The sequence below is a fragment of the Oncorhynchus gorbuscha genome, linkage group LG09 (assembly GCF_021184085.1).
Source record: "Oncorhynchus gorbuscha isolate QuinsamMale2020 ecotype Even-year linkage group LG09, OgorEven_v1.0, whole genome shotgun sequence".
Classification (NCBI taxonomy): domain Eukaryota; kingdom Metazoa; phylum Chordata; class Actinopteri; order Salmoniformes; family Salmonidae; genus Oncorhynchus; species Oncorhynchus gorbuscha.
Genome location: NC_060181.1, coordinates 67,025,369 through 67,052,939, shown reverse-complemented (window position 1 = coordinate 67,052,939; position 27,571 = coordinate 67,025,369). Strand labels below are relative to the sequence as shown.

General features: G+C 40.3%; 2 protein-coding genes and 1 pseudogene across 2 annotated transcripts; all 3 read right to left on the bottom strand.

The window, feature by feature from the left end:
• Positions 1-4,046: 4,046 nt before the first annotated feature.
• On the bottom strand, positions 4,047-5,779 carry LOC124044423 (annotated as a pseudogene).
• Positions 5,780-8,344: 2,565 nt separating this feature from the next.
• On the bottom strand, positions 8,345-9,344 carry LOC124042933 (gamma-crystallin S-1-like). Its single transcript, XM_046361074.1, has 3 exons — positions 9,226-9,344; positions 8,836-9,078; positions 8,345-8,676 (listed from the first exon to the last, which is right to left on the bottom strand). The coding sequence occupies exons 1-3, from the start codon at positions 9,232-9,234 to the stop codon at positions 8,395-8,397; spliced, it is 534 nt and encodes a 177-aa protein (XP_046217030.1). The 5' UTR covers positions 9,235-9,344; the 3' UTR covers positions 8,345-8,394.
• A 4,636-nt stretch (positions 9,345-13,980) lies between these two features.
• LOC124042932 (gamma-crystallin M2-like) lies at positions 13,981-15,683 on the bottom strand. Its single transcript, XM_046361073.1, has 3 exons — positions 15,569-15,683; positions 15,036-15,278; positions 13,981-14,392 (listed from the first exon to the last, which is right to left on the bottom strand). Exons 1-3 carry the CDS (start codon positions 15,575-15,577, stop codon positions 14,117-14,119), a joined length of 528 nt encoding a protein of 175 aa, XP_046217029.1. The 5' UTR covers positions 15,578-15,683; the 3' UTR covers positions 13,981-14,116.
• Positions 15,684-27,571: the final 11,888 nt, after the last annotated feature.

The window sequence follows — 27,571 nt, the reverse complement described above, 5'->3', positions numbered from 1 at the left end:
TCCGATACATCTTGATAGTCTCCAATATGTCTTGATAGTCTCCAATACGTCTTGATCATCTCCAATATGTCTTGATAGTCTCCAATATAGGCTTGATAGTCTCCAATACGTCTTGATAGTCTCCTGATAGTCTCCAATAGATTTTGATAGTCTCCAATACGTCTTGATAGTCTCCAATACGTCTTGATAGTCTCCAATACGTCTTGATATACTCCAATATGTCTTGATAGTCTCCAATATGTCTTGATATACTCCAATATGTCTTGATAGTCTCCAATATGGCTTGATAGTCTCCAATACGTCTTGATAGTCTCCAATACTCCTTGATAGTCTCCTGATAGTCTCCAATACGTCTTGATAGTCTCCAATACGCCTTGATAGTCTCCTGACAGTCTCCAATACGTCTTGATAATCTCCAAAATGTCTTGGTCCTCTGTAGCTCAGTTGGTAGAGCATGGCGCTTGTAACGCCAGGGTAGTGGGTTCGATCCCCGGGACCACCCATACGTAGAATGTATGCACACATGACTGTAAGTCGCTTTGGATAAAAGCGTCTGCTAAATGGCATATATTATTATTATTATTATTGATAGTCTCCAATACATCTTGATAATCTCCAATATGTCTTGATAGTCTCCAATATGTCTTGATAATCTCCAATATGTCTTGATAATCTCCAATATGTCTTGATTGTCTCCAATACATCGGGATAGTCTCCAATACATCTTGATAGTATCCAATAAGTCTTGATAGTCTCCAATACGACGACGCTAGGCCAATTGTGCATCGCCCCACGGACCTCCCGGTCGTGGCCGGTTACGACAGAGCCTGGGCGCGAACCCAGGGACTCTGATGACACAGCTGGTGCTGCAGTACAGCACCCTTAACCACTGCACCACCCAGGAGGCTCTGTAGTCTTGATAGTCTTGATAGCCTCCAATACGTCTTGATAGTCTCCAATACTCCTTGATAGTCTCCTGATAGTCTCCAATACGTCTTGATAGTCTCCAATACGCCTTGATAGTCTCCTGACAGTCTCCAATACGTCTTGATAATCTCCAAAATGTCTTGATAGTCTCCAATACATCTTGATAATCTCCAATATGTCTTGATAGTCTCCAATATGTCTTGATAATCTCCAATATGTCTTGATAATCTCCAATATGTCTTGATTGTCTCCAATACATCGGGATAGTCTCCAATACATCTTGATAGTATCCAATAAGTCTTGATAGTCTCCAATACGACGACGCTAGGCCAATTGTGCGTCGCCCCACGGACCTCCCGGTCGTGGCCGGTTACGACAGAGCCTGGGCGCGAACCCAGGGACTCTGATGACACAGCTGGTGCTGCAGTACAGCACCCTTAACCACTGCACCACCCAGGAGGCTCTGTAGTCTTGATAGTCTTGATAGCCTCCAATACGTCTTGATAGTCTCTGATAAATCTTGATAGTCTCCAATACGTCTTGATAGTCTCCAATATGTCTTGATTGTCTCCAATACGTCTTGATAGTCTCCGATAAATCTTGATAGTCTCCGATAAATCTTGATAGTCTCCAATATGTCTTGATAGTCTCAATACGTCTTGATAGTCTCCGATAAATCTTGATAGTCTCCAATATGTCTTGATTGTCTCCAATACGTCTTGATAGTCTCCAATATGTCTTGATAGTCTCCAATACATCTTGATAGTCTCCAATATGTCTTGATAGTCTCCGATACATCTTGATAGTCTCCAATATGGCTTGATAGTCTCCAATACGTCTTGATAGTCTCCAATACTCCTTGATAGTCTCCTGATAGTCTCCAATACGTCTTGATAGTCTCCAATACGCCTTGATAGTCTCCTGACAGTCTCCAATACGTCTTGATAATCTCCAAAATGTCTTGATAGTCTCCAATACATCTTGATAATCTCCAATATGTCTTGATAGTCTCCGATATGTCTTGATAATCTCCAATATGTCTTGATAATCTCCAATATGTCTTGATTGTCTCCAATACATCGGGATAGTCTCCAATACATCTTGATAGTATCCAATAAGTCTTGATAGTCTCCAATACGACGACGCTAGGCCAATTGTGCGTCGCCCCACGGACCTCCCGGTCGTGGCCGGTTACGACAGAGCCTGGGCGCGAACCCAGGGACTCTGATGACACAGCTGGTGCTGCAGTACAGCACCCTTAACCACTGCACCACCCAGGAGGCTCTGTAGTCTTGATAGTCTTGATAGCCTCCAATACGTCTTGATAGTCTCCGATAAATCTTGATAGTCTCCAATACGTCTTGATAGTCTCCAATATGTCTTGATTGTCTCCAATACGTCTTGATAGTCTCCGATAAATCTTGATAGTCTCCGATAAATCTTGATAGTCTCCAATATGTCTTGATAGTCTCCAATACGTCTTGATAGTCTCCGATAAATCTTGATAGTCTCCGATAAATCTTGATAGTCTCCAATATGTCTTGATTGTCTCCAATACGTCTTGATAGTCTCCGATAAATCTTCATAGTCTCCAATATGTCTTGATTGTCTCCAATACGTCTTGATAGTCTCCAATATGTCTTGATAGTCTCCAATACATCTTGATAGTCTCCAATACATCTTGATAGTCTCCAATACATCTTGATAGTCTCCAATATGTCTTGATAGTCTCCGATACATCTTGATAGTCTCCAATATGTCTTGATAGTCTCCAATACATCTTGATAGTCTCCAATACGTCTTGATAGTCTCCAATATGTCTTGATAGTCTCCGATACATCTTGATAGTCTCCAATACATCTTGATAGTCTCCAATACATCTTGATAGTCTCCAATACGTCTTGATAGTCTCCAATATGTCTTGATATTCTCCAATACATCTTGATAGTCTCCAATACGTCTTGATAGTCTCCGATACATCTTGATAGTCTCCAATATGTCTTGATTGTCTCCAATACGTCTTGATAGTCTCCAATATGTCTTGATAGTCTCCAATATGTCTTGATAGTCTCCGATACATCTTGATAGTCTCCAATATGTCTTGATTGTCTCCAATACGTCTTGATAGTCTCCAATATGTCTTGATTGTCTCCAATATGTCTTGATAGTCTCCAATATGTCTTGATAGTCTCCAATACGTCTTGATAGTCTCCAATACGTCTTGATAGTCTCCAATACATCTTGATAGTCTCCAATACGTCTTGACAGTCTGTAACAAATCTTGATGGTCTGCAAAAAGTATTGTTGGACTGCAATAAGTATTGATAGTCTGCTGTACGTCTTTATCATCTGCAAGGAGTTTACTTTGCAATAAGTCTTGATAGTCTGACTGCAATAAGTCTTGATAGTCTGACTGCAATAAGTCTTGATAGTCTGACTGCAATAAGTCTTGATAGTCTGACTGCAATAAGTCTTGATAGTCTGACTGCAATAAGTCTTGATAGTCTGACTGCAATAAGTCTTGATAGTCTGACTGCAATAAGTCTTGATGGTCTGACTGCAATAAGTCTTGATAGCTGCGGCATCCAAACTTTTCATGGCTAAAGTTAATTGAAGTGACTACTTTTTAACCATTAAAGTAATTTAAATTAATGAAATATACTCCTTGTTTTAGAAACCACCAGTATAGAGGGGTCTCAGTTTACAGTAAAATATAACACCGGAGTTTGACGATAGTTTGTGATATCATTGAGTTAATTTGTCAAGTCAAGCTTACTTTTCCTCTGATGATAGGTCAATCTCCATGTAAAATAATGTGCTGTTTTCTAAATGATCATTCTTGGGTGTAGTAGTGAAAGCAGTGATCGATCAATCAATCAAATCTATTTATAAAGTCCGTCTTACGTCAGCTGATGTCACAAAGTGCTGTGCAGAAACCCATCCTAAAACCCCAAACAGCAAGCAATGCAGGTGTAGAAGCACCATTAGGGGTGGGGACATTCAGGTGTCAGATGAAAGAACAGAAAGAGCCATCTCTCATTTGAGCACAACGTTTTAATTTTATTAATACATGTGCAAATAACAGTTATGATTATAAACAGGCATGTTGTGAGGCAGCTCTAAAGGTTCTGAACGCGGCGAATGGACCCCACGTTGTGGCGGTACTCGCCCCTCTCCAGTAGGTGCTGGTGGCCGCGGTAGTTGGGGAGCTCGTAGAACACCCAGGCGCCATCCATCACGTTGCAAGAGTGCACCTCGGGGTGACGCCAGTGCTCGGGGAGGTTAGGGTTGTCTTCGCTGAACTCCATCATCTGACCTGCAAAGTCGGGACGCTCATAGAGGCGGATCCTGAACTTGCCAGATGTCTGGGGGGGAGGGTGGGTGGTAGGGGGGGGGAACAACCAATAGGATTTGTATTTAGGATATGCATGTACATATTATACATATATTGTGTCGTTTCATATTTGCATACCCATGCTCATAACTTTTGAACTGTTTTAAGGCATTGCATATCTGATTACAGATTTGTGCTGTGAAATTGCATTTTAGGATTCATGTAATCAACTAGTCTAACACTCAACTACAGCTTGAAAAAGATACACCTGCATATTAGTATGTTTGTTATATTTTCTTTGCTTATTATGAATACCTGGTCACTAGTTTCGATTGAATACACTACACAATATTCACGTCATATGGCTGTACAGTATGATTGATGGGACCATGGGAAGAGCTATTGGGAAAGCTATTGGTAAAAATGCTGGGTGGAGATATGCAACGTTTGGTCCCACATGATGTGGCTCCTGAGCGGTGGCAGTAATTTAACACAGAAAATATACGTGGGAAGACATTTGACTCCAAGAAGCATCCTCCACTGCTCTAGGTTTTGAGTTGTTACAGCTTGGCTGCAACATTTTTCTTATCTACTATTACGATCTACTATTGTGTTCTTTTCTGTCTCCTCAGAAGCCTGCCTTTAGCCTGCACATGACATATGTTGTAACAGCAGGTTTGTGTGTGCCAACCTGTATGTATACATTGAGAGAGAGGTAGAGAGAGAGGTATAGAGAAAGAGAGAGAGAGATGGGGAGAAATATAAAGGAGATAATTGTATTCTCGATCAGCATTAACCCAAACTAATACTGCCCGGCATGGCCCCCAATCTTCAAGCCAAACCCTTTGCCTTCTTGATAGGACTCACGTTGCGGATGACGCGGCAGGACCTGATGCTGTCATTGTAGCCCATCCAGCGCTGGTAGTCGGGGTACTCTCCGCTGGTCAAAATGTACTCAGTGCCCAGGTAGTTGGGCCTCTCGTACAGCACCCAGTTCCCATTCTCCACACGGATGGAGTTTCAGCGGCTAAAGTGGGAACTCAGCTCAGGGCAATCGCTACAGCATTCAAAGTGGCGACCCTGGAAGTTTTTGTCCACATAGAAGACGATCTGTGGATTAAAAATAGGGGAGGTGGGTCAGTAGCGTTGTGAAACCAGACTGATCTCACGGTAGCCCACATTTTCTTTAACTGGGAGTAAAACTAAATGTGAGCGCAGCGGTCACTTTGCTTGACCAGGCAAGTAGGTGGGAGGATGCAAGGTACATTAGGTGATTGCAAATTTCCCGAGACTTTGACAAAGTTCATGATATTCAAAAATCCTGGTTGGAGGATTCCAAATTGGATAATTCTTTCTCTGCTCATTCCCTCCTGATTCCGAGGATCATCCAACCAGGATTTCTGAAAAAACAGGTCACTTTGGGAAAGTTTCTGGACTTTTGCAACCCAATTAGGTGCTAATATAGAGACGGGGCAAAAAGTAAAATGACTGTTAAATGACCTTTCCAATGCGGTCCATGATTGGGGCTTATCTCTGACTTTTTTGATAACTCAATATTTATGCCTCCTTTCACATACAGTGGTATCGCCACTGCCATGGGCCAGATTTATATATGTGGGACATTGAAATGCAATGCCAGGGGAATCATTGTCATTTGGATAGCCTCAGCATTTATATCGGCACAATAGCTGATGCAGCAATTGTTTTAAAAGTGTGCCTGTTTTATACAATGTTTACCCAGTGATTGTACACAGGTTGACCTTTTGATCTTACAATGCCTGATTCCAGAAACTGATTTATTGATGTTATTAAATTGTTTCCAGGCTGCTGGTTGTGCGATGGCCTCCATGAAGTTGGCTTCTGGCCAAACTGCTCTGTAAGCTTTAACATCTGCAATGGAACTGACAGGTGCATTTCCAACACCCTCATGCCCCACCCACCATCTAGGCTACTGTACACAGCACACCACCACATTTTCTGTAGAAAGAGTCGACCAACATCGAGTTACCCAGAAAGAATAGATGGATTATTGTCTCTGATCAGTATTTATGAAGTCTTGAATGTCCTTACAGTTCAATACACCTCAATATTCCAACACCAATACCCCACCCTTCATCTATCACATTTAGAGTTGGAGTTGGCTAACATTGTAGTACCTCTTAAATATTAGCCCCTATTTTTCAATTTTCACCTAAAGTGACATACCCAAATCTAACTGCCTGTAGCTCAGGCCCTGAAGCAAGGATATTCATATTCTTGGTACCATTTGAAAGGAAACACTTTGAAGTTTATGGAAATGTGAAAGGAATATAGTAGAATATAATACCATAGATCTGGTAAAAGATCATACAAAAAACAACAACGTTATTTTGTATTTCTTTTGTACCATCATCTTTGAAATGCAAGAGAAAGGCCATCATGTATTATTCCAGCCCAATGCAATTTATATTTTGGCCACTAGATGGCATTAGTGTATGTCAAAAACTTTAGACTGATCCAATGAACCATTGCATTTCTGTTCCAAATTTTGAATCAAGACATGCCCAAATGTGCCTAATTTGTTTATTAATAACTTTTCATGTTCAAAATTGTGCACTCTCCTCAAACAATAGCATGGTATTACTTCACTGTAATAGCTATTGTACATTGGACAGTGCAGTTAGATTAACAAGAATTTAAGCTTTCTGTCAATGTCAGATATGTCTATGTCCTGGGAAATGTTCTTGTTACTTGCAACCTCATGCTAATCGCATTAGCCTACGTTAGCTCAACTGTCCCGTGGAAGGGACACCGATCCCGAAGAAGTTTTAACTCAGATACAGTAGATGGATGACTCTGACCACGTATAAGCTCGGGTCATGGTAATAAGCTCAGCTTTGGGCAAGGATCCAAAGGACAATCACACAATGCAAATAGGGGGTGCTTATATTTGTCCCGTTTCACACAAGTGTGTAACCTGTACAAGTGTGTGGTGTGAAATGGAAATGTATTTTTTTTTACATATCCCACTTTCGGAGAGTGGGATCACAACCAGGGATCCACCATTATTTATCATTTAACACTTTTAAAGGGTTTTCTTCTGAAAGTGTGTTTTATAACGGTTAATGCAACATTGTGGTATATTGTTTTATGTATCTTCCAATTTCTTAGTTAGCCATTTATGCCCAACTTCAAATTTGCTTGGACTTAATAATAATTTCTACCCATGCGTACTGCATATTTCTATCAGGATTTAAAACTCTCTCAAGTAAAGTACTTGGATACCTAAATGGATGTTGTGGATTCCAAAGGCAACACAAATAGTGTCTTTTTACAAAGAGAGCCCTTGGTTGTCAAAGTGGTCAATTATAACAGAAAGAGTGCCACCCTGTGAATTCAACATGAATTTCTTGTCAGAAGCTACCCACTTATTTTATAGAACTAAAATCTACAACCCACAAAGGCAAGGACAATATTTTATATATATATATTAGCCTACCTCGTTGTTTGCATGAACTGTTTACTTTTTTTAGTGGAAGCTGGGAAGATGTTTAAATGCTGTGCCTGTAGATGTGGTCAAGAGATCCAAGTCAACTAGGCTAAGTAAAAATCAGTATTATGCAGATATACTTGAGTCTCTTGCTACAGCTGATAGAAGAGCATGTGACAACAGATTTGCCAGTCATATAGACCGTTATAAATATCTTCATAACATCTTATGCCATTGTTCATATCATTAATAACGGCCTATGACAGATTTGATCATTTCTTATTTAGTAGTTATGAAGGCTTTGTGAATAAGTACAGTACATAAAGTGCTTACAGTGAAGTGTTGCCTATTCTTCCAAATCAAGGATATTTCATTCATTGAAATAACTGGAAAACTGACACACTGTGGCTTTATTCTCAGAGCAACATTCTGTGTTTTTACTTCTTGGATTCCTTAAATACACCTTTCATGGTATACAGTAACTGTTATTATACAAATCGATTTATATTTACTAAGATATTGACCACTGTGTTTTATAATATATGCCTTTTGATATAAAAGTTCCATGTTCTTCTATAACTTCCATGTGACCTCAATCATACTCAGAAACAAGCTCATGTTTATCATCAGGAAACTTTATTCGAATCTCACCATGCGACTACAATCATCTCTCTCCAGTGGCTATGATGCGACGGATGGAGCCCACGGTGGCATGCAGAGCTCCCCACTCGGTGTAGCGATGGTACTCCCCCCTCTCTAGCAGGTACTGGCGGCCGCGGAAGTTGGGGTGCTCGAAGAAGACCCAGGAACCCTCCTGGACCTTGCAGGAGTGGATCTCGCGGCTGTGGAAACGTTCCTGGACAGAGGGTAGGTTCTCAGTCACCTCCAGGGACTGACCATCGAAGTTGGGCCTCTCGAACAGCCTCAGCTTGTAGGGGCCAGTGGTCTGGGAAAAAGTTGATCAAACATCGAAGAATGTGTCATTATTGGCTGTTTATGAAGTTCTGAAAGGTGTGGGCCTACCTAAGTTCTGATAGTAACCTGAATAAGGCCATCATGTTTCTCTATATAAAAAAATGTTGGTCTCCTAGTTTACATTACTTACTTTTTTGATGACCCGACAGGATCTGATGCAGTCGTTGAACCCCATCCAGTGCTGGTAGTCTGCATACTCCCCGGGTCCTATGATGTACTGGTAACCCATGTAGTTGGGGCGCTCATAGAGGACCCACCAGACGCCCTCCACCCGACAAGAGTTGCATCGAGCGAAAAAGTCATGCAGGTCAGCGGAGTCTCCTTTGCAGTCGTAGGACCGCCCCTGGAAGTTCCTGTCCTCATAAAACACAATCTGTTGGAAGAGAAGAGACAGCGTGTGACATTTCTGAATTCCATATAGTTTAAAAAATTACAGAACTATGAGACTTTGGAACAGGTGCTCATTCATTATATGAATTATATATGATTATATTATAATCTCCACCGGAACACAACTCACCTTCTCCATCTCTTCAGAGTTCAGAATACCAGGCACAGTAAATGACACTAAAGCTCAGGGCCTGCAAGTATACTCTTTATAGATGGCAGAGACAATAACAACAAGCACATGGTTAGCACAAAGTGAATCAGATATTTCAATCAGCTATTCAAATATTTATCTAGGCTCAACGCATTGTTCTAAAGCACTGAATCACTGATCCACACACAATAGCAGGTAGAAAGTGCCACATTTCAGTCAGTTCATGTGGGATCCAAAACAATCCAGGGCCGCCAAGGGCAGCTTGAGATAAACATTAAACAAATAAATCTAATGGGAAATCGAATGAGTCTCACTGTATGTTTTAACCCATGAAAATCCATGTCATGATACATTTAGGCCAGGACTTCACAAGCTCTTAACAGGCTGTCCATATCGAATGGACAAACAACTAAATGTTACAACTGTACTACTCTGTTTCAGTATCCCTTATTCTAGATAATCCCTTATCTTCACATCAAAATGAAAATAAAATATTGAAACTATTGTATTGTGTCATTCTAATATGTTGTTAAAATCATTTTTTTAAAGTCCAGCAGTGATACATTGTAATAACTTTGTAATGAATGAAATACATGATTCTGTCTTTATGGGAATACAAATGCCCTTTTGTCTATGTATTCATTATGATATGTGCAACCTTTCCTTATAGAGGAAGGGAGGAAGTAGTTGCTGGTCCACTCTTACAGAACCCAGAAGTAAATGTCTTAAACGCATACTCTTAAAAAGGCCAAATATGATTCTATATGCAGTTCATACAGTTCATGCAAATGCAGTCCTGTATTATCAGCATACCACATTGAATGCCAACTGCTAGCTTTCATGCCGTTGTTGATGAAACCCTCAATTCTTTTGTGCAGAGGTCCTCCATATACGTAGCTCAGTTTCAAACAGCCCACTAGCACAACTCCAAGACAGATTCCTAACAACTTTTGTAAGTCAATATAGTTTTATGGTCCTGATTGTAGCTATCTCAAATGAATAGGACACATTTTTGTTAGAATTGTTTTTGCTCTGATTCACAAAATGTATACAGACAGATCCAGGAATAAACAGTTCAATTACAATCCAGGATCGATATACTATGGCTACAGTGCCTTCAGAAAGTGTTCACACCCCTTGACCTTTTCCACATTTTGTTGTTTTACAAAATGTATTAAATGTATACAAATGTATTAAATGTATACAAATGTATACACATGTATTAAATGTATACAAATGTATACAAATGTATTAAATGTATACACATGTATTAAATGTATACAAATGTATTAAATGTATACAAATGTATTAAATGTATACAAATGTATACAAATGTATTAAATGTATACACATGTATTAAATGTATACAAATGTATACAAATGTATTAAATGTATACACATGTATACAAATGTATACAAATGTATTAAATGTATACAAATGTATTAAATGTATACACATGTATTAAATGTATACACATGTATTAAATGTATACACATGTATTAAATGTATACACATGTATTAAATGTATACACATGTATTAAATGTATACAAATGTATTAAATGTATACACATGTATTAAATGTATACACATGTATTAAATGTATACACATGTATTAAATGTATACAAATGTATTAAATGTATACAAATGTATTAAATGTATACAAATGTATTAAATGTATACAAATGTATACACATGTATTAAATGTATACAAATGTATACAAATGTATTAAATGTATACACATGTATTAAATGTATACAAATGTATTAAATGTATACACATGTATTAAATGTATACACATGTATTAAATGTATACAAATGTATTAAATGTATACAAATGTATTAAATGTATACACATGTATTAAATGTATACAAATGTATTAAATGTATACACATGTATTAAATGTATACACATGTATTAAATGTATACAAATGTATTAAATGTATACACATGTATTAAATGTATACACATGTATTAAATGTATACACATGTATTAAATGTATACACATGTATTAAATGTATACACATGTATTAAATGTATACAAATGTATTAAATGTATACACATGTATTAAATGTATACACATGTATTAAATGTATACACATGTATTAAATGTATACAAATGTATTAAATGTATACAAATGTATTAAATGTATACAAATGTATTAAATGTATACAAATGTATACAAATGTATTAAATGTATGCACATGTATTAAATGTATACAAATGTATTAAATGTATACAAATGTATTAAATGTATACAAATGTATTAAATGTATACACATGTATTAAATGTATACAAATGTATTAAATGTATACACATGTATTAAATGTATACAAATGTATTAAATGTATACAAATGTATACAAATGTATTAAATGTATACACATGTATTAAATGTATACACATGTATTAAATGTATACACATGTATTAAATGTATACACATGTATTAAATGTATACACATGTATTAAATGTATACACATGTATTAAATGTATACACATGTATTAAATGTATACAAATGAAGGGAGGTTTTCCAATGCCTCGCAAAGATCACCTATTGGTGGAAGGGTAAAATAAGGACATTGAATATCCCTTTGAGCATGGTGAGGTTAGTAATTACACTATGGTGTATCACCCAGTCACTACAATAATAGAGGTATCCTTCTTAACATTCCTTCTTAAGAGGAAGGAAACCGCTCAGGGATTTAACCAAGAGGCCAATGGTGACTTTAAAACAGTTACAGAGTTTAATGGCTGTGATAGGAGAAAATGGATGGATGGATCAACAACATTGTATTTACTCCACAATACTAACATAATTAACAGAGTGAAAAGCCTGTACATGCATCCTGTTTGCAATAAGGCACAAAGTAAAACTTTTTTTTAAATGTGTCAAAGAAATTAACTTTATCTCCTGAAAAGAAAGTGTTATGTTTGGGATATATCCGACACATCACTGAGTACCATTCTTCATATTTTCAAGCATGGTGGTGGCTGCATCATGTTATGGGTGTGCTTGGCATCGGCAAGGACTAGGGAGTTTTTTGTTGTTGATAGAAATAAACGGAATAGAGCTAAGCACAGGCAACATTCTTGAGGAAAATCTGGTTCAGTCTGCTTTCCAACATACATTGGGAAACAGTAGGACAAAAACTTAAAACACAATGCCAAATAGACACTGAAGTTGGCAACCACGACAACATTGAATATTCCTAATGGTCTAGTTACAGTTTTGACTTAAAACGGATTGAAATATATGGCAAGTCTTGAAAATGTCTGTCTAGGAATGATAAACAACCAACTTGAGTTTGAATAATTTAAAAATAATCATATGCAAATATTGTACAATCCAAGTGTGCAAAGCTCTTAGAGACTTACTCAGAAAGAATCACAGCTGTAACTACAGCAAAATGTGATTTTAACATGTATCGACACAGGGGGTTGGATACAGGATAAACATAATTCAATTACGATCCAGGATCAACACAGCTAAATGACGATGCAGGTGTAACATCAAAGTCAACATGTTTCACAGTCAGAACATTTCAATATTATCCTGGATAAAGATGTTGTAGTACATCACATGTAATATGCAAACTGTCACAGTGACAAGGGCTTATGTTGACATGGGCCGTTGTACTGAATATCCCTTGTTCCTAAACTTAAATATTAGCTGGGTAGTGCGTGCATTGCTCAGAGAAATACCTTTTTAATCCTACTCTTGATGAGTTGTGTTGTGTGCTGAGATGTCATGGTATGCCAGCATTTTATTTAGAAGTCGTTGAGTGGTAAAGTAATGCAAAATTGTATACAATCTGATTCATTGTAATGCATCTTGAATTTAAACATGTAAGTGTCGATCATCCAACTCTTAACTCAGAATTGTATTTGTCTGCTGTGCATGCTATTAATGGCTTTGGGTTTTCTCTCCACTTCGAGGTTGGTTACCTTGCTAAAATGGGTTACACCTGAGCTGGCCCAGAGAGTGATCGCGTTAGTGAGGATGTGTTTCACCAGTGCTGGCCCAGCTGGTATTTAAGACCTGCTAGCCCAGTACATCTGCTGGAAAAGGAGATGTTGGGAGAGCTACGCCTCACATTTAGCGCTTCCACTTTAGGTAGCCAAACAAAGCCATAATCTTAATCCCCTTTTAGGTTTGGTCTACATTTTTTGTAACTCCCTATCCTAAGTTTTTGTCCGTTTTTATTTTATTTGGTCTTTTATGAGGAATTTATGAGTAATTCAAGTGGGCATCCATAGGGGTTGTCTTTTAGGTCCCTTTCTAGTTGCTTTGCCAACATTCAGTGGACACCCTCATGGGTTTCTTTAAGAACCCATCTGAAACACTTTCTGTTTTGATTTGGTTGTCAAAGTGACTACTTTGTTAGTTCCCTTTTCTGTTGAGCGACGACATCTAGGGTTGTCTTTACGGAATGTAACGCTGCCCCTTAGACTGTATGTGTTTAACTGGCTTTTTATTGTGTGACAATGTACCGTGTTACAAACTGTTTGTGTGTTCATTTGTATGAGTTTCTTCTATAGGATTGTGTAAAGACTTTGTTCCTTGGAAGCCAATACAGCATTGTATTGTATTCTGTTCCATTCTATTTTAGTGTTGTTGATATGGTTGCAAAGATGACTAAAGAAACAGTGTGAGTAGATCTACTGGTGTTGACATACAGTATTTGTGCCCGGTGATTCCCATGTCAAATTAATGAAGACAATGGGGTATGTGGGAATCAGACAGAGTTTTATTTGTTAGACTGCAACACTCTCACACAGAGGTGGGTGTCATAAGGCACTGCAGAGAGGTTTCTGGGAAAGGGGTCATCGTAGGGCTCTAGAACTCTAGAGGTTGTATGGTTCTAGAACTCTGTGATCCTGCGGAAGGAGCCCACGACAGGGGAGGTGGCGCCCCAGTCCGTGAAGTTACGGTACTCTTTGCGCTCCAGGAAGTACTGGCGCCCCCTGTAGTTGGGCAGTTCGTAGAATGCCCAGGCACCGTCCATCACCACAGCAGAGTGGAACTCATGGAACTTGAATGTTTCGTGGACCAATGGGCAGTCCTCACTCCACTCTGCCATATGGCCAGCAAAATCTGACCTGTCATAGCATCTGATCTTGTAGGAATTTCCATAGACCTGCAAAATAAATACAACCAAAAATATATAAATGCCAGTATCCTTAATTAATCATATTAAAGTAATCATGTTAATTATTTGAATTGTCATTCATCTAGTATGCAAAAAAATGATATTAGAAATGTGGGATGCCTCTTTAAATTGGTTTATTGGCTGTTGTCCTGGTTTCCTTCAACAACTGATGTAGATGGGCCTGGACATGAGGCAAACTGCTGCCAAAACATGAGCCTTTTATCTATCCTTATTGTCTGTTGGCTTTTGACTGATCATTGCCTGGTTGGTGCACCCTGGGGCATTCCATTCAAGCTGGGCATTGCCCTGCATCCAAATCTGGTCAGACACATTTTAACATCCTAATTGCCAAAACCCAAATATACAAGCATAAAATAATAAAAACAAGTTAGTAATGTCTGTCTGATGTAAAATGGGTACATTTAAGATCGAGAAAACATCTGTCAAAAAGCAAAATAAATGCTAGAAGTAATGCAAATCAATAAACTGTTTCCCGGGGACTTTGAGCAATGATTATGAACTTCTTGCCTCAAGTTGTCAGTATCTATCTACTAACACAAATAAACGTCAGACTCGTCAGTCCCATCTTCAAACTAGGCTTACAGTTTGTACTTTTGGTAGGTAGGCTTACGTTTTTGATAGATCGACAGGATCTGATGCTGTCGTTGAAGCCCATCCACTGCTGGTGGTCAGGGTACTCCCCAGGGGTCAGGATGTACTGGTAGCCTGCATAGCTGGGGCGCTCGTACAGAACCCAGCAGCCGCTCTCCACCCTGATAGAGTTACAGCGGCTGAAGAAGGAGTGCAGGTCTGGGCTGTCACTGCTGCATTCATAACTACCACCTTGGAAATTCTTATCCTCAAAGAATACAATCTGGAAGAGAGATAGAGACAGAAAAGCCTGGTAAGATACAAGCCATACCTTTTATACAGTACTTCTTCCAATATGTGGCTGTAATGATTGCTCGTCTGCCAAGCTGCAATACCTACAATGCTGCTTGAAGTTACAGAAGTGACAAAAAATCAAATCAAAGTCAGTAGTCAAATCAAGGCAGATTAACATAACTAAAAGTATAAGCACTTTTTCTGTCGAGCAAAGTTTCTCATACACATTTTACATATATTATATGATATTATCTATATAATCTAAAGACTCCTTCTTACCTTCCCCATTTTGTATTGTTATTGCTCACCTCCCACTCACCAGCTGTACTGCTGAGGTTTATATCGAAATGCAGAATGTGCCGACAAAGGAAAGCCTTTGTTAAGCAAATTAGCCTGATTTGCATATCAGCTAAATGGTTTGTTCAAGTTTAATTTCCCTTTGTACCAATGCAATGGCTCCGTATCAAAGCATTGCCAGAACTGTGATGTGAAAGTTCTAAAGGCCAACTCTCCCAGCCTATCCGCGAAATGCATTATATGGATTGCTTGCAAGCAGTCTGCTATCATGGAATATTTATTGGTTTCTTTTGGCATCTAGTTCGATCTAAAATAAAATAAAATTGTGATTTTATTTTGTCTTTAGCATCATGTTCAGGAACTGTCTCGTTTTGCAACTGTGTTGTCTCATCGTGCAAGTCTGAAGTTGTAGAAGCTATACTGACTGAACTTTCATCCCAATAGTCAATATTGAGTCAGAATGTAGTAGTTGCTGATGGGATCCTCTTGTGGCTTTTGATGTGCTCTTAATTTACTGTGGAGACAGAGGAAAGAGCATGGCAAAGCATTGTAAAGAAAGCTGTCAAATGATTGACACAACGTAAACTCTGAACCAGAACAAGGATATTTTCTCATTTTGAAAGTGTGACCACCATGAATTACTTTCTTCAATCCTTCAATTTATGTCTCATTCAGATCGGGAAAAAGTATTGAGATATTTCAAGAATGACAAAGTGTGTACGGAACTCCTCTGTGGGCTATGTGCAGTCAGAGTAGGGAGTTCTTGGATGACTATAGGGTCTTTGTGACTCTATAACAAACAAACCTGAAACCACAGATTAGAGATATTAACCCTCAATCTAAAGCTGTATTATGCCGTCGTTTGATTTTGTTGTAATTTTGGTATTTGTTAACAAGAGAAAAAAAGAAAGAAAAGAAGAAACCCGCACGCTGCTCTTGCTAATATCACTGCTTTTTAATAAACTTGACTTATCGGCATAAAGGCCTTCAGAGCTTTTAGTATTTGTTAACAAACAATGCATAGCCTCAAAATGTTTAAAACTTTCCTGGTAATCTCATGGACCATGTTTTTTCTTGCATCCATATTTCTGTCCATGAATTGGAGTGGTTATTTTATCTCCTTTACATGATTCAAAATATTTTCAACACTTAACACCAGTGCAAAGTGATTACAACAAATATTGTTGGCCAGTGACAGAAGCAGTAACGTTAACTCTGTGTGGTATGGCACTATATAGACACTTTTGAGTGTTACATCTAACATTTTGTGTTGATTTAATACTTGTGATTTTGCTATGTGTGTCCCCTGTAAACCAGTGTTACTTCAGGGAGTTTAGTAAAGTCAAATCAAATCAAATCAAATTGTATTTGTCACACATACACATGGTTAGCAAATGTTAATGCGAGAGTAGAGAAATGCTTGTGCTTCTAGTTCCGACAATGCAGTGATAACCAACAAGTAATCTAACTAACAATTCCAAAACTACTGTATTATACACAGTGTAAGGGGATAAAGAATATGTACATAAGGATATATGAATGAGTGATGGTACAGGGCAGCATACAGTAGATGGTATCGAGTACAGTATATACATATGAGATGAGTATGTAGACAAAGTAAACAAAGTGGCATAGTTAAAGTGGCTAGTGATACATGTATTACATAAGGATGCAGTCGATGATATAGAGTACAGTATATACGTATGCATATGAGATGAATAATGTAGGGTAAGTAACATTATATAAGGTAGCATTGTTTAAAGTGGCTAGTGATATATTTACATAATTTCCCATCAATTCCCATTATTAAAGTGGCTGGAGTTGGGTCAGTGTCAATGACAGTGTATTGGCAGCTGCCACTCAATGTTAGTGGTGGCTGTTTAACAGTCTGATGGCCTTGAGATAGAAGCTGTTTTTCAGTCTCTCGGTCCCAGCTTTGATGCACCTGTACTGACCTCGCCTTCTGGATGATAGCGGGGTGAACAGGCAGTGGCTCGGGTGGTTGATGTCCTTGATGATCTTTATGGCCTTGCTGTAACATCGGGTGGTGTAGGTGTCCTGGAGGGCAGGTAGTTTGCCCCCGGTGATGAGTTGTGCAGACCTCACTACCCTCTGGAGAGCCTTACGGTTGAGGGCGGAGCAGTTGCCGTACCAGGCGGTGATACAGCCCGCCAGGATGCTCTCGATTGTGCATCTGTAGAAGTTTGTGAGTGCTTTTGGTGACAAGCCGAATTTCTTCAGCCTCCTGAGGTTGAAGAGGCGCTGCTGCGCCTTCTTCACGACGCTGTCAGTGTGAGTGGACCAATTCAGTTTGTCTGTGATGTGTATGCCGAGGAACTTAACACTTGCTACCCTCTCCACTACTGTTCCATCGATGTGGATAGGGGGGGTGTTCCCTCTGCTGTTTCCTGAAGTCCACAATCATCTCCTTAGTTTTGTTGACGTTGAGTGTGAGGTTATTTTCCTGACACCACACTCCGAGGGCCCTCACCTCCTCCCTGTAGGCCGTCTCGTCGTTGTTGGTAATCAAGCCTACCACTGTTGTGTCGTCCGCAAACTTGATGATTGAGTTGGAGGCGTGCGTGGCCACGCAGTCGTGGGTGAACAGGGAGTACAGGAGAGGGCTCAGAACGCACCCTTGTGGGGCCCCCCGTGTTGAGGATCAGCGGGGAGGAGATGTTGTTGCCTACCCTCAACACCTGGGGGCGGCCCGCCAGGAAGTCCAGTACCCAGTTGCACAGGGCGGGGTCGAGACCCAGGGTCTCGAGCTTGATGACGAGCTTGGAGGGTACTATGGTGTTGAATGCCGAGCTGTAGTCGATGAACAGCATTCTCACATAGGTATTCCTCTTGTCCAGGCGGGTTAGGGCAGTGTGCAGTGTGGTTGAGATTGCATCGTCTGTGGACCTATTTGGGCGGTAAGCAAATTGGAGTGGGTCTAGGGTGTAAAGTAGGGTGGGGGTGATATGGTCCTTGACTAGTCTCTCAAAGCACTTCATGATGACGGAAGTGAGTGCTACGGGGCGGTAGTCGTTTACCTCAGTTACTTTAGCTTTCTTGTGAACAGGAACAATGGTGGCCCTCTTGAAGCATGTGGGAACAGCAGACTGGTATAGGGATTGATTGAATATGTCCGTAAACACACCGGCCAGCTGGTCTGCGCATGCTCTGAGGGCGCGGCTGGGGATGCCGTCTGGGCCTGCAGCCTTGCGAGGGTTAACACGTTTAAATGTCTTACTCACCTCGGCTGCAGTGAAGGAGAGACCGCATGTTTTCGTTGTAGGCCGTGTCAGTGGCACTGTATTGTCCTCAAAGCGGGCAAAAAAGTTATTTAGTCTGCCTGGGAGCAAGACATCCTGGTCCGTGACTGGGCTGGGTTTCTTCTTGTAGTCCGTGATTGACTGTAGACCCTGCCACATGCCTCTTGTGTCTGAGCCGTTGAATTGAGATTCTACTTTGTCTCTGTACTGAAGCTTAGCTTGTTTAATAGCCTTGCGGAGGGAATAGCTGCACTGTTTGTATTCGGTCATGTTACCAGACACCTTGCCCTGATTAAAAGCAGTGGTTCGCGCTTTCAGTTTCACGCGAATGCTGCCATCAATCCACGGTTTCTGGTTAGGGAATGTTTTTATCATTGCTATATCTTCAATGCACGTTCTAATGAACTCGCACACCGAATCAGCGTATTCGTCAATATTTTTATCTGACACAATACGAAACATGTCCCAGTCCACGTGATGGAAGCAGTCTTGGAGTGTGGTGTCAGCTTGGTCGGACCAGCGTTGGACAGACCTCAGCGTGGGAGCCTCTTGTTTAAGTTTCTGTCTGTAGGCAGGGATCAACAAAATGGAGTCGTGGTCAGCTTTTCCGAAAGGGGGGCGGGGCGGGGCAGGGCCTTATATGCGTCGCGGAAGATGAAATTTAGGGAGTCTTGTTTTCAGATTAGCTTTGTTAAAATCCCCAGCTACAATGAATGCAGCCTCCGGATAAATGGTTTCCAGTTTGCAAAGAGTTAAATAAAGTTTGTTCAGAGCCATCGATGTGTCTGCTTGGGGGGGATATATACGACTGTGATTATAATCGAAGAGAATTCTCTTGGTAGATAATGCGGTCTACATTTGATTGTGAGGAATTCTAAATCAGGTGAACAGAAGGATTTGAGTTCCTGTATGTTTCTTTCATCACACCATGTCTCGTTAGTCATGAGGCATACGCCCCCGCCACTCTTCTTACCAGAAAGATGTTTGTTTCTGTCGGCGCAATGCGTGGAGAAACCCGTTGGCTGTACCGCCCCGGATAGCGTCTTCCCAGTGAGCCATGTTTCCGTGAAGCAGAGGACGTTACAGTCTCTGATGTCCCTCTGGAATGCTACCCTTGCTCGGATTTCATCAACCTTGTTGTCAAGAGACTGGACATTGGCAAGAAGAATGCTAGGGAGTGGTGCGCGATGTGCCCGTGTCCGGAGTCTGACCAGAAGACCGCTACGTTTCCCTCTTTTTTGAAGTCGTTTTTTGGGGTCGCAGCATGGGATCCATTCCGCTGTCCTGTTTGAAAGGCAGAACACAGGATCCGCGTCGCGAAAAACATATTCTTGGTCGTACTGATGGTGAGTTGACGCTGATCTTATATTCAGTAGTTCTTCTCGACTGTATGTAATGAAACCTAAGATCACCTGGGGTACTAATGTAAGAAATAACACTTTTTAAAAAACTGCATAGTTTCCTAGGAACGCGAAGCGAGGCGGCCATCTCTGTCGGCGCCGGAAGTTGTATAGATCCGGCAAAATTCCATGATCGTACTTTATTGAAGCACCTCCGATCCACTTCAACCTCCTTCACAAAGAGATCCATCTGGGATCAAACCTGGGTCTGCTGACCCTCAGAGGAGTGTATAAACTTTCTGAGCTAAAGCCTACATCCTTCAATACATTCATTTACAAAAACAATTTTGTAAAGGCTGAGCCCCTTAATCTCGATCTACTGTTATTGGTACTTTGAAGCATGCCCTTGATTGAAGCCACAATCCTAAATTTGTTTCAGCCCAATGGCAATTCCACCACTTGGCTTTGTATGGGGGATGGGGCTGGGGAAACGTAACAACAGAGCTATGGATGCAAGGATTGACTGTCCATGAGATTGAAATGATAGCTTTGAACATTTTGAAACTATACTTTGTTTGTTTTACAAAGACACACATGACAACACAATCATATACAATGGAGTTAATCAGAGATTATGAGATTATGATTAACAGAGATTAACAGAGATTATGACAGTTGCATTATGACAGTTCCCACAAATTAGGGTTACTTATTGTGGGAAATGAGACTGACAAATTTATTTTATAGACAAGTCTCTCTCTTGAAAAAGAGAGCAATAAATTCAGTGTGATATTGACGGTTCAATGTTTAAACTCGCTTTCCCGAAATTAGCCGATTATTAACATAACATTTCATAAATACCATAATTGTGTGCATCTGTACAGCATTCAAAAACGGTAGACTCCTAAACATGCAAGTAACTGTCCAGTTTCCAGATTTAAATAAAATATGGCCTACAGCATAGTTTTCCTTCCCAAGTATGTTAAAATGCAGCTTTTCTATGTTGGAATGTTGTGGGCGTTCCCCAACAACAGAATGGTGTAGGAGTATATCAGTCATAAAAAATATTCATGCAAGTAGACCGCTGATTGGCCAGCTCATCCTCCTCTAGAGCACTAATTGGCCAGCTCATCCACCTCAGGAGTATGATATCATACACTATGAGGAAATAGCAAGCATTTTTTAAATGGTCTGTTTGAAATACAAGTTTGAGGTGGGATTTTATTTTTTCTCCAATGCTTTTGCCACAAATACGAGTCATTATTCAACATTATTTGGGTATGAGTTAACAGAATATTAATTTTTAAAAGTGACATTTTCACTGGACAGTTACTTTAAGAAATCAACTCTGTTCTTTACATTCCTGCTTCCTCCTTGTGTCTTCAGCGCCTTGGGCACTCCCTCGTTGTGAGTCGTGATAGCGAAAAAGAAAGACAGTGATTGCAGACCTGCTTATTCATCAGGTTCCATAAAATGTGAATAAAAAAAACCCATTACGGTGCGTATGAAGTATAAATCCCAATGGCAGCCGCAGGTCATTGGACAGAATCCCACAAAGAACATCAAACAAGGTGTGCACATATCAGCCAGCTCTGGGTCAGCCTGTCAGTCCTCTAACACAGCCCAATCTTGGATTCAGCTAATGGAAAAGTACAGGAGATAGCTTGAAATGGAATAAAGATAAGTAAGGATGGATATTTAGATCATCATAGTTTATTGCATATTATAAACCGGGTGGTTTGAGACATGAAGAACGATTGTCTGAAAGCCATAGTGTATCAGACTGTAGTGTATCAGACCGTGACAAAAACAATTTTTACTTTGGTAGACAGTTCTTGATAGCAATAAGGCACCTCGGGGTTTGTGTTATATGGCCGATTTACCATGGATAAGGGCTGTAAATACAGGCACTCCACGTTGCGTCATTTGTCACATCCCTTAGCTATATACCACACCTCCTAGGGCCTTATTGCTTAATAGTAGGGTGACTATCCTCGTGTATTACTAACAGAACTTCACAGAACTTCAGCAAACGACTTGAGACAGGGAATTTAACATTTGATGTATGGTCTCTTGCAGATAATCTTTTACGAGGACATTAACTTCCAGGGCAGAAATTTCAAACAGAAGTTTGCATCTTGTAGCTCTAACTCCAAAAAGTGTTGGGACACTGTAAAATCCATGGAGAAAAAGAGCACCTCCTCCCAGCTGCCCACTGCAATGAGGCTAGGAAACACTGTCACCACCAATAAATTTCAATAAGCATTTCTCTACGGCTAGCCATGCTTTCCTACTGGCTACGCCAACCCCGGCCAACAGATCCGCACCCCCCGCAGCTACTTGCCCAAGCCTCCCCAGCTTCTCCTTCACCCAAATCCAGACAGCAGATGTTCCGAAAGAGCTGCAAATCTGGACCCGTACAAATCAGCTGGGCTAGACAATCTCTTTCTAGAAATTATCCGCTGCCATTTTTGCAACTCCTATTACCAGTCTGTTCAACCTCTCTTTCGTATCGTCCGAGATCCCCAAAGATTGGAAAGCTGCTGCGGTCATCCCCCTCTTCAAAGGAGGTGACACTCTAGACCCAAAATGTTGCAGACCTATATCCATCCTGCCCTGCCTTTCTAAAATCTTCAAAAGCCAAGTTAACAAACAGATCACTGACCATTTCGAATCCCATCGTACTTTCTCGGCTGTGCAATTCGGTTTCCGAGCTGGTCACGGGTGCACCTCAGCCACGCTCAAGATCCTAAACGATATCATAACCGCCATCGATAAAAGACAGTACTAGGCAGCCGTCTTCATCGTTCTGGCCAAGGCTTTCGACCATATACTTATCGGCAAACTCAACAGCCTTGGTTTCTCAAATGACTGCCTCGCCTAGTTCACCAACTACTTCTCAGATAGAGTTCAGTGTGTCAAATCGGAGGTCCTGTTGTCCGGACCTCTGGCAGGCTCCATAGAGGTACCACAGGGTTCAATTCTCAGGCCGACTCTTTTCTCTGTATATATCAACGATGTCGCTCTTGCTGCGGGTGATTCCCTGCTCCACCTCTACGCAGACAACACCATTCTCTATACATCTGGCCCTTCTTTGGACACTGTTAACATACCTCTAAACAAGCTTCAATGCCATACAACACTCCTTCCGTGGCCTCCAACTGCTCTTAAGTTCGACTGATCATGATTTTTCAACGCCGATACCGATTATTGGAGGACCAAAATATGCCGATAACGATTAATCGGCCAATTTTTTTTATATTTATTTTAACATTTTTTATAATAATGACAATTACAACAATACTGAATGAACACTTTTATTTTAACTTAATATAATTCATCAATCAAATCCATTTAGCCTCAAATAAATAATGAAACATGTTCAATTTGGTGTAAATAATGCATAAACAGTGTTGGAGAAGAAAGTAAAAGTGCAATATGTGCCATGTAAAAAAATAACGTTTAAGTTCCTTGCTAAGAACATGAGAACATATGAAAGCTGGTGATTCCTTTTAACATGAGTCTTCAATATTCCCAGTTAAGAAGATTTAGGTTGATGTTATTATAGGAATTATAGGACTATTTCTCTCTATACCATTTGTATTTCATATACCTTTGACTATTGGATGTTCCTATAGGCACTTTATTATTGCCAGTGTAATAGTATAGCTTCCGTCCCTCTCCTCGCCCCTACCTGGGCTCGATCCAGGAACACATCAACAACAGCCATCCTCGATGCATCGTTACCCATCGCTCCACAAAAGCCGCAGTCTCAGAGCGCGTGATGTTTGAAACGCTATTAGCACGCACCCCGCTAACTAGCTAGCCATTTCACATTGGTTACACCAGCCTAATCTCGGGAGTTGATAGACTTGAAGTCATAAACATTGCATGAAGCATTGCGAAGAGCTGCTGACAAATGCACGAAAGTGCTGTTTGAATGAATGCTTACAAGCCTGCTGCTGCCTACCACCGCTCAGTCAGACTGCACTATCAAATATAAAATCATTTACTTAATTATAACATAATAACACACAGAAATACGAGCCTTAGGTCATTAATATGGTCAAATCCGGAAACTATCATTTAAAAAATAAAACGTTTATTCTTTCAGTGAAATACAGAACCGTTCCGTATTTTATCTAACGGGTGGCATCCATAAATCTAAATATTCCTGATACATTGCACAACCTTCAATGTTATGTCATAATTACGTACAATTCTGGCAAATTAGTTCGCAACGAGCCAGGCGGCCCAAACTGTTGCATATACCCTGACAATGAACGCAAGAGAAGTGGCACAATTTCCCTAGTTTAATATTGCCTGCTAACATGAATTTCTTTTAACTAAATACACAGGTTCAAAAATATATACGTATATGTATTGATTTTAAGAAAGGCATTGATGTTTATGGTTAGGTACATTCGTGCAACGATTGTGCTTTTTTCGCAAATGCGCTTTGTTAAATCATCCCCCGTTTGGCAAAGTTGGCTGTCTTCGCTAGGAAGAAATTGTTATGCAGGTGAGTGAGGACCCAAAAGCGACTTAACAGAAACTGAGTTTATTAAAGTCCAAACAGAGATAACATAATCCTCAATCCTTCACAGGAAATGTCCAAACGGGGAAAACATAAATCCTCTAGTTGTTGAGGGGAATTGCAGGATAAGCGGCAACAGACTGCAGGTCCCTTCGGGTAGGCGCGGGCCGTAGCGGACAGAGACACCTGCTCACACGCAGCATCTGATGATAAAGCAAAACACGACAGGACGGAACAAGGACACAGCAAACAGCAAACAGCAAACAAGAATCCGACAAGGACAGAGGCAGAAACCGAGAGAGAAATAGAGACCTAATCAGAGGGCAAAATAGGGGACAGGTGTGAGAGAGTAAACGAGGTCGTTAGGAGAATGAGGAACAGCTGGGAGCAGGAACGGAACGATAGAGAGAGAGAGGGATAGAGAGAGGGAAAGAAACCTAATAAGACCAGCAGGGGGAAACGAATAGAAGAGAAAGCACAGGGACAAGACATGACAATATATGACAATACATGACAGAAATAGTCTTCATATTTCGCAAATAACCAGGCTGTCCAAACTGCTGCATATACCCTGACTCTGTTGCACAGAACGCAAGATTAGTGACACAATTTCCCTAGTTAAAAGAAATTCATGTTAGCAGGCAATATTAACTAAATATGCAGGTTTAAAAATATATACTTGTGTATTGATTTTAAGAAAGGCGTTGATGTTTATGGGTAGGTAGACATTGGTGTTTTTTCACGAATGTGCTTGTTAAATCGCCCGTTTGGTGAAGTAGGCTATGAATCAATGATAAATTAACAGGCACCGCATCAATTATATGCAACGCAGGACAAGCTAGATAAACTAGTAATATCACCAACCATGTGTAGTTAACTAGTGATTATGTTATGATTGACTGTTTTTATAAGATATGTTTAATGCTAGCTAGCACCTTACTTTGGCTCCTTGCTGCACTTGCATAACAGGTAGTCAGCCTGCCACGCAGTCTCCTCATGGAGTGCATTGTAATCGGCCATGATTGGTGTCCAAAAATGCAAATTACCGACTGTTATGAAAACTTGAAATCAGCCCTAATTAATCGGCCATTCCGATTAATCTGTCGACCCTAATGTGGACAACTACAAATACCTAGGTGTCTGGCTAGACTTTAAACTCTCCTTCCAGACTCATATTAAACATCTCCAATCCAAAATTAAATCGTGTTCTCAACTGGCCTACCTGGGTTAAATAAAGGTGAATACATCAAACTATAAAATAACACATGGAATTATGTAGTAGCCAAAAAAGTTTTAAACAAATCAAAATATATTTCAGATTTTAGAATCTTTAAAGTATCCACCCTTGATCTTGATGACAGCTTTGCACATTGCTTTTCAAACAGTATTGAAGGAGTTCCCACATATGCTGAGCACTTTGTTGGCTGCTTTTGCTTCACTCTGCGGTCCAACTCATCCCAAATCATCTCAGTTGGGTCTAGGTCGGGGGATTGTGGAGGCCAGGTCATCTGATGCAGCACTCCATTGTAGTGGTTTCTTTGCAGCAATTTGACCATGAAGGGCTGATTCACACAGTCTCCTCTCAACAGTTGATCTTGAGATGTGTCTGTTACTTGAACTCTGTGAAGCATTTACTTGGGCTGCAATTTTGAGGGCTGGTAACTCTAATGAACTTATCCTCTGCAGCAGAGATAACTCAGGGTCTTCCTTTCCTGTGGTGATCCTCATGAGAGCCAGTTTCATCATAGCGCTTGATGGTTTTTGCAACTGCACTTGAAGAAACTTTTAAAGTTCTTGACATTTTCCTGATTGTCTTAAAGTTATGATGGACTGTCGTTTCTTGCTGCTTATTTGAGCTGTCCTTGCCATAATACGGACTTGGTCTTTTACCAAATAGGGCTATCTTCTGTATACCACCCCTACCTTGTCACAAGTTATTGGCTCAAACACATTAGGAAGGAAAGAAATTCCACAAATTATCTTTTAACAAGGCACACCTGTTAATTGAAATGCATTCCAGGTGACTGCCTCATGAAGAGAATGCCAAGAGTGTGCAAAGCTGTCATCAAGACAAAATAAAATAAAGAAAAACTCTTGAATGAGTAGGTGTCCAAACTTTTGACTGGTACTTTCGAAGCCTTGTAGACCTAAACTTGCGTCTGGTACCACTTGCCATGCGGTAGCAGAGAGAACCGTCTTTGACTAGGGTGGCTGGAGTGTTTAACAATTTTAAGGGAGTCTTTGACAATTTTTAGGGCCTTCCTCTGACACCGCCTGGTATAGAGGTCCTGGATGGTAGGAAGCTTGGCCCTGGGGGAGTAGGTTTTTTCGTGCCCTCTTCACGACTGTCTTGGTGTGCTTGGACCATGTTAGTTTGTTGGTGATGTGGACACCAAGGAACTTGAAGCTCTCAACATACTCCACTACAGCCCTTGATTTAGTATATGGCATAGGAGGCTCACTGTCTCTGTGATCTTGTCCAGGAGGCGTGTATTTGATATATGCTAGTGGACAAGGTTTTGTTTTTGGTCCTGAGTGGTACCAAGAGCGAGATAAGAACATAGTTTAGGAGACCAAAGCTGAACGATAATTTATAGCCAATGCTGTCTGGCTATGTGTGTCTTTGCTATAAAAGATCTCAGTTGCAATGTGTAAGCACTCTCAGATAATTAATTTATAGACACTGAATTGATCTGAGAGTCACAGGGTTGTGATGGAGCTCATATAATTAAAGATGGACTTTATGATAACTCTGACTTGTGTGTGGGTTTTGCTCTCTCATGATTTGGTAATACAGGAAATTTCCACTACAGGCCCCCGTGTTGAGGATCAGCGAGGCGGATGTATT

Coding starts and splice junctions, on each gene's coding strand:
- LOC124042933 (XM_046361074.1), bottom strand. Junction 8,677..8,835: donor CCTGTCGGGTCATCAAAAAA/GTAAGTAATGTA, acceptor ACTTTTTCCCAG/ACCACTGGCCCCTACAAGCT.
- LOC124042932 (XM_046361073.1), bottom strand. Junction 14,393..15,035: donor CCTGTCGATCTATCAAAAAC/GTAAGCCTACCT, acceptor TTTATTTTGCAG/GTCTATGGAAATTCCTACAA.